General features: G+C 37.2%; 1 protein-coding gene across 1 annotated transcript; it reads left to right on the top strand.

The window, feature by feature from the left end:
- Window positions 1-1,000: 1,000 nt before the first annotated feature.
- Window positions 1,001-6,866, top strand: LOC143845698 (tubulin alpha-5 chain). Its single transcript, XM_077354110.1, has 5 exons — window positions 1,001-1,235; window positions 3,598-3,812; window positions 4,152-4,351; window positions 5,007-5,515; window positions 6,308-6,866. The coding sequence occupies exons 1-5, from the start codon at window positions 1,123-1,125 to the stop codon at window positions 6,621-6,623; spliced, it is 1,353 nt and encodes a 450-aa protein (XP_077210225.1). The 5' UTR covers window positions 1,001-1,122; the 3' UTR covers window positions 6,624-6,866.
- The last annotated feature ends 357 nt before the right edge of the window (window positions 6,867-7,223 follow it).

The following is a 7,223-nucleotide window of genomic DNA, read 5'->3' as shown; positions in this document are numbered from 1 at the left end:
GGATGGTTGCTGCTATGTCCTTTCCTAACTGCCACGTTTTGGGCCCCATGCTTGTCCCACGGACGTGATTGGTTCCATTGATCTGATCAACCACCGCCGGCGGGCTCATTGCCGTCGATCCCACCTTAATCAAGTGATCCTAGCCCCTTGTTCCATCAATCCTCACTTAATATTCTGATAAGAAAAGCTAAACCATTGATTTTTATATCCCTTTTATCTTATGGACGACATTTTTACTCACCATCGGAACATGATCATGTGGGTCCCCTTATGATGGTCCACAAGATCAACGGTCTTGATCGCACTCCTGTGTCCCCATGTGGGACCCAAATTGATCACTAGGAACGAACCCACACTCTATATAGATATTTTGTTGGTGACGAGTCGGACTCGGACAGCTTGGTTCTTTGTTTTGTTTGATATGACCTGGCATACTGCTGTTAAGCCACGTGTCATCGTAGGCCACTCTACCGTGGGCAGATCTTCCGTGAACATGGCCTCGTCACTCGTGACAAACTGACAATGGCTAAAGGCCTAAACTTATACTTTGCTTCTACCCAACCCTCGCACGTGCTCTCTCCATCCTCACGTGATTTCAGATCAACGGTCTCGATCACCAATCGAATATGCCACGCTGGCACCGTGGCATTTTCGTTAATTCGTGACAGAACGTGGGGAGGTTTGGATTGCCAGCAAAAACCAGCTAAGTATTCTGTCATCCCCACGTGTCCGAAACGAACGCGTTTACCCGGTACTTGAGCGCTACATTATACGAAATAACGATACTACCCTCAAAATCTTGTTCGAATCCTTATAGCTCAAAGGGCATTTTCGTCATCCGGTGATTATTTGGTAATGGCGGGATTTTCCGTTCGAAAGATAGCCGCTCAAATGTTAAGTTGTGGGCCCCGCGCCGGACTCCAAAGATTATGATATACGATTTATCTGAAACCGGGACCAACCCTTCATTGTTTTTGTTATTATTTAACACACGGTTGAGATGAAACTTGTCTGATAAATTTTCCGGGAAAAAGAGCGAGACAAAGAGGAGAAATTAGGGTTTGAGATTTGGAGAGATCGAGAGGAGAAATTAGGGTTAGAGTATTGGAAAGATCGAGAGAAATGAGAGAGATCATAAGCATTCACATCGGACAAGCTGGAATTCAGGTCGGCAATTCGTGCTGGGAGCTTTACTGCCTTGAGCATGGAATTCAGCCTGATGGAATCATGCCTAGGTTCGTAGATCTAACATTTTCTTTATTTTCTGTGTTTTTTTCTGATTTTTTCACCAGATCCTGTTTGTTTTCTTCGCTTTTGTGCGGACATTTGTATTTTTGGTGCCTGAATTGGATGTATTGGATGCATTGTAACCTTTGCTTTTAGTTTCGGTAATTTTGTCATTTTTTTTTGTGATTTTCTTAAGCTTTTCTGATTTTGTTCTCTCCTTTTCGTGACTGAACAGGATATCGTAGATCTGATGTTGGAACTTGTCGTAAATGGATTTCCTGAATGCATAGCTTTTGCTCTTAGTTTCGGCAATTTTGTCACTTTGTTTTGTGATTTTCTTGTGTTTTTCTGATTTTGTTCTCTCCTTTTTGTTTCAGAATAGGATATCTTGGATCTATTGAGAGGGGAAAATAGATATTTTACTCTTATTTTGTAACTTTTTTTTTTTTATTTTCTTGTGTTTTTCGAATATTATTCTCTCCTTTTTGTGTCTGAATAGAATATCTTGGATCTATTGAGAGGGGAAAATAGATTTTTTACTTTTATTTTGTAATTTTTTTAAAAAATTTTCTTGTGTTTTTCGGATTTTATTCTCTCCTTTTTGTGTCTGAATAGAATATCTTGGATCTATTGAGAGGGGAAAATAGATTTTTTACTCTTATTTTGTAACTTTTTTTAAAAATTTTCTTGTGTTTTTCGGATTTTATTATCTCCTTTTTGTGTCTGAATAGAATATATTGGATCTATTGATAGAGGGGAAAATATATTTTTTACTCTTATTTTGTAACTTTTTAAAAAAAAATTTCTTGTGTTTTTTCGGATTTTATTCTCTCCTTTTTGTGTCTGAATAGGATATCTTGGATCTATTGAGAGCGGAAATTTGATTTTTTACTCTTATTTTGTAACTTTTTTTTAAAATTTTCTTGTGTTTTTCGGATTTTATTATCTCCTTTTTGTGTCTGAATAGAATATCTTGGATCTATTGATAGAGGCGAAAATAGATTTTTTACTCTTATTTTGTAACTTTTTTTAAAAAATTTTCTTGTGTTTTTTCGGATTTTATTCTCTCCTTTTTGTGTCTGAATAGGATATCTTGGATCTATTGAGAGCGGAAATTTGATTTTTTACTCTTATTTTGTAACTTTTTTAAAAAATTTTCTTGTGTTTTTCGGATTTTATTCTCTCCTTTTTGTGCCTGAATAGGTATCTTGGATCTATTGAGAGGGGGGAATAGATTCTTTACTCTTATTTTGTAACTTTTTTTTTTATTTTCTTGTGTTTTTCTGATTTTATTCTCTCCTTTTTGTGTCTGAATAGGATAATCTTGGATCTTTTGAGAGGGGAAAATAGATTTTTTATTATTATTTTGTAACTTTTCTGAAATGGAATTCCTGGATGCATTGTATAACCTTTGCTCTTCGTTTCGGTAATTTTGCCATTTTGTTTTTATTTTTTTGATTTTCTTGTGTTTTTTCTGATTTTGTTCTCTCATTTTTTGTGTTTGATTGGGATACCTTGGATCTATTGAGAGGGAATCTTCACTTTTTTGCACTGATTTTGTAACTTTTTTGAATTGGATTTCCAGGATGCGTTGCAACCTTTGCTCTTAGTTTCGGTAATTTTGTCACTAAAATTTTATTTTTGTGATTTTCTGTTTTTTAATGGTGATTTTATGATTTTGTTTTTATTTTTTCCTCTCCTTTCTGTGTCTGAATTGGATCTATTGAGAGAAAATAATCAATTTTTTGCACTGATTTTATAGCTTTTCTGACTTGGATCTCCGGGACGCATTGTAACCTTGCTGTTAGGTTCCTTAATTTTTTCTTTTTCTTTTTCATATTTTTGTGATTTTCTTATTTTGTTTATTTTGTTCTCTCCTTTTTGTGTCTTAATATGATGTCTTCCATCTATTGAGGCATTTATTTTTTTATTTTTTTTGGTGCTGATTTTGTAAATTTTTCGCTCGGCATTGTGATTCCATTAGCTATTTTCAAGTTATCTGTCTTCTGATTGTTTTGTTTGGTTTTTTATTTCTTCTTGGGCTAGTGTTGTTGTTCGAACCTGAAATTGCCATGTTCTTGGAATTGAAAAGGACATATGGAGTTTCTCGATGGTGTTTGTTAAGTTGACTTTGTTCAAGTTTGTCCTTTTGATGAGGGTTTCTGCTTTGCATGTGATTTTTACATATCTTAGAATGACTTTAACAATTTTTCCATTTAGATTGGGATCAAATTGTTTTGGCTGTTTTAATGTTGAACTTGTTCTATTTGCAGAATATATGTTGTTGTGGTGTGATCCCTCTGTTTTTTGATGAGGTTATCTTTGAGATTCAATCTCAGTATAACATTATGTGTTTTCTCTTCTTTTCAGTGATACATCAGTAGGTGTTGCACATGATGCTTTCAACACCTTCTTCAGTGAGACTGGTGCTGGAAAGCACGTCCCCAGAGCTATATTTGTTGATCTGGAACCCACCGTCATTGATGAAGTTAGGACTGGGACTTATAGGCAACTTTTTCACCCAGAGCAACTTATTTCCGGCAAGGAAGATGCCGCTAATAATTTTGCCAGAGGACACTATACTGGTAATCAATTTTCATTCTTATAACATTCCCGATCTAAGAGCATGGTTTTAAATTTTGGCCAAAATGTTTCGGTTTCGGCAGCTACCTAAATGAAATTTCCAAAATTTTACCGAAATGTCATTTTTAGCCTTTTTTAGAAAATTTCCACCGAAATGTTATAATTCCCACTGAAATAGCCAAAATTTCCACTGAAATCGACGGAATTTAAAAAAAACGAAATCGTAATCATATTTTTACACGATTTCTGTGGTGACCTATGCCTTCTGTGAGTTGCAGTGGGGAAGGAAATTGTTATACACTTTTTTTAAGCTTAAATTGCTTTTCTTTTGTGAGTTGCAGTGGGGAAGGAAATTGTTGACCTATGCCTTGACCGGGTGAGAAAATTAGCAGACAATTGCACTGGTTTGCAAGGATTTTTGGTTTTTAATGCTGTTGGTGGTGGCACTGGATCCGGTTTGGGTTCGTTGCTGTTAGAACGCTTGTCTGTCGACTATGGGAAGAAGTCGAAGCTTGGGTTCACCATTTATCCATCTCCACAGGTACTAATAATTCACAGAACTTTTAGCTTTTGAGTTTATGCTGAGTTATTTTGAATGCTGTGTTCATCTTGAGGGCAAGGTGCAGTTTGGAGCCTCTTTGCATACGCTTCAAAAAAATTTGCATATAATATTATATGCATGTCTTATTTGCAGATAACCTTATAAGCAAATCATGGTTATAATATTTTTATATCTACCTTAGTTAATAGTGTCCAAAGTGGACTTAATGTACCTTTTGCAAATAAGATTTTCTTAAAATATTCTTATTTGCAAATAATGTGATTTTGATGTTATCCAAAGAGGCACTTAGGCTCTTGAAATGTTCCCTTTATGTTATTGTTCTGTATTTAGTGTAGCCGGTTATAAGCCATGATTCCCAGACATGGTTATCAGTACCATGCCCTTATCAGTACTCTAGGTGCTTTTATTTAACTGGGAGGGTATTCCAAGCCATAACCATTAGCTATGTAGAATGCTATAATTTCTACTCATGTTTTATTCCATCCATGAAATTTTGAGTTTCTTTTTTTCAATTTTGGTTACTAAGCCAGAAGTTCTTGACGGCAAGTTTCAGGCTCTAGAATCTTATTCATCCCTTTGTGGCTTTTATGTAGTGTGAATTCCAACTAACATTGCTTGTGTTCCTTAATTTCAGGTTTCTACAGCAGTTGTGGAACCTTATAACAGCGTACTTTCCACTCATTCCCTCCTTGAACACACAGATGTTGCAGTTCTTTTGGACAATGAAGCCATTTATGATATCTGTAGGAGATCCCTAGATATCGAGAGGCCAACCTACACCAACTTGAATAGGTTGATATCTCAGGTTATATCATCTCTGACTACTTCATTGAGATTTGATGGAGCAATCAATGTTGATGTTACCGAGTTCCAGACCAACCTCGTACCATATCCCCGAATTCATTTCATGCTTTCCTCATATGCCCCCGTTATCTCAGCGGAGAAAGCATACCACGAACAGTTGTCAGTTCCCGAAATTACAAATGCAGTGTTTGAGCCTTCGAGCATGATGGCGAAATGTGATCCGAGGCATGGGAAATACATGGCCTGCTGTTTAATGTACCGTGGCGATGTTGTGCCCAAGGATGTGAATGCGGCTGTTGGAACTATTAAAACCAAACGAACTGTTCAGTTTGTTGACTGGTGAGCATCTAATTACCATTTGTTAGTAGCTAGTTTTCTTTTCTTTTCTTTTTCTTTTTTAAATGGCATTGATAAATTTTATTAGAAATGAAAAATAAGAGGGGAAACACACGATCAAGATCATAGGGACAATTAATCAAATATTTCCAATGCGGTCCTGCCAACAATAGTTTTAAATTTTGCCCAAAATATTTCGATTTCGGTTTGGACCAAAACCAAAAGTACACTGAATCAGTTTTTTACATGATTTGCATCCTTATTTACAAAATTTCCCTCGAAATGTCAAAGAATTTTTCTTAAATTAATTTCCACCAAAACCGAAATATTTTGGCTGGTTTCGGTGGTCGCCAAAACCAACACTGAAACCGACATTTAAAACCATGCTGCAGACACCCGCTAAGGCGAGTCTATGTCCATAACTATTTGCCAATCTCTTAACATGCTGAAAACAGACATCAAAGCTTGCACTTTCTTCTGAATCTCATCAATCATATCCTCAAATTTCCATAGTTGGGGATGCTTACCGTGCATCTACCTAATTACATTGGGTTCTCCCTCAATGACCGATCTTCTTATGAAACTCCTCTGAGATTCTAATACCTCGCAGGACATCTCTTAATTCTGTTAGTTTTCTTAATCACTTGCCTTTAAATATTAATAGTGTTTGACGCTGAATGCCGAATGCCTTTCTTATTTATTCATAATAAATAGGATCAATAAATTTGAATGCGAACTTCTGTTTATGTTTTTCACTTTCCTGTTTCTCAATTGATAAGCATGGTGGAACTACAGGTGTCCTACTGGTTTCAAGTGTGGAATCAACTATCAGCCTCCAACAGTGGTTCCAGGGGGTGATCTAGCCAAGGTCCAGCGAGCGGTGTGCATGATCAGTAACAACACGGCGGTGGCCGAAGTGTTCTCACGCATCGACCACAAATTTGATCTCATGTATTCTAAGAGAGCTTTCGTACACTGGTACGTGGGTGAAGGAATGGAAGAAGGGGAGTTCTCAGAAGCTCGTGAGGATTTGGCTGCTCTAGAAAAAGACTACGAGGAAGTTGGGGCAGAGGGCGTTGAGGATGATGATGAAGGTGGCGAAGATTACTAAGCACTTGTAATCTTCATTTGGGCAGATCTTTGTAGCGGTTGGAATTGCGTACCTTCTTTCTGTCGTTTTTTGTTGTTGTGTCTCCATTATCATCTCTCCCAAATGCTATATGATAGGTAAGGGGCTGCATCTTTCTGCTATTTTGGTTTATGTTCTTTTATAAGGATTTTACAGTCACGGTAGTTCCTGCTACCTGCTTGGCAATTGAGTTTTCTCTTTGTTATGAAAATTGACATTTTATTAGTCAAGGGTTTGTATGGACAAGATTGTTTGGGGGGGGGGGGGGGGCGGTGGTCCATGCTAGGTTTTAAGGGCACCTTCCCCACAACTGCTAGGTTTTAAGGGCAAGTTCTACCTGGGGTCCAACAAAGATTTCCCACAATTACACAAATTGCCTTAGAACTCATCCAAATTGGGACCTGCTAAAGAGCACAAAAACACGACCATTCCCCATGCCAAAATCGGACACCCAGCTGCAGGAACAGCTCAACTATCCCTAACTGTGGGACCTGAAAACGTTACTGTCTCCTCCATGCCCTCATTTGCCTAATTGTCACGCATGAGAATTTTTTGACTGCTTCATGAAGCTAAAGGCCATGT

Source organism: Tasmannia lanceolata, unplaced genomic scaffold, assembly GCF_043159265.1.
Source record: "Tasmannia lanceolata isolate RefF3 unplaced genomic scaffold, GAP_Taslan_0.1 ptg000015l, whole genome shotgun sequence".
NCBI classification, from domain to species: domain Eukaryota; kingdom Viridiplantae; phylum Streptophyta; class Magnoliopsida; order Canellales; family Winteraceae; genus Tasmannia; species Tasmannia lanceolata.
Note: the sequence above shows the minus strand (reverse complement) of the source record. Positions and strands in the feature narration are given on the sequence as shown.

Coding starts and splice junctions, on each gene's coding strand:
- LOC143845698 (XM_077354110.1), top strand. CDS start 1,123: ATGAGAGAGATCATAAGCATTCACATCGGACAAGCTGGAATTCAGGTC. Junction 1,236..3,597: donor CCTGATGGAATCATGCCTAG/GTTCGTAGATCT, acceptor TCTTCTTTTCAG/TGATACATCAGTAGGTGTTG. Junction 4,352..5,006: donor CCATTTATCCATCTCCACAG/GTACTAATAATT, acceptor CCTTAATTTCAG/GTTTCTACAGCAGTTGTGGA.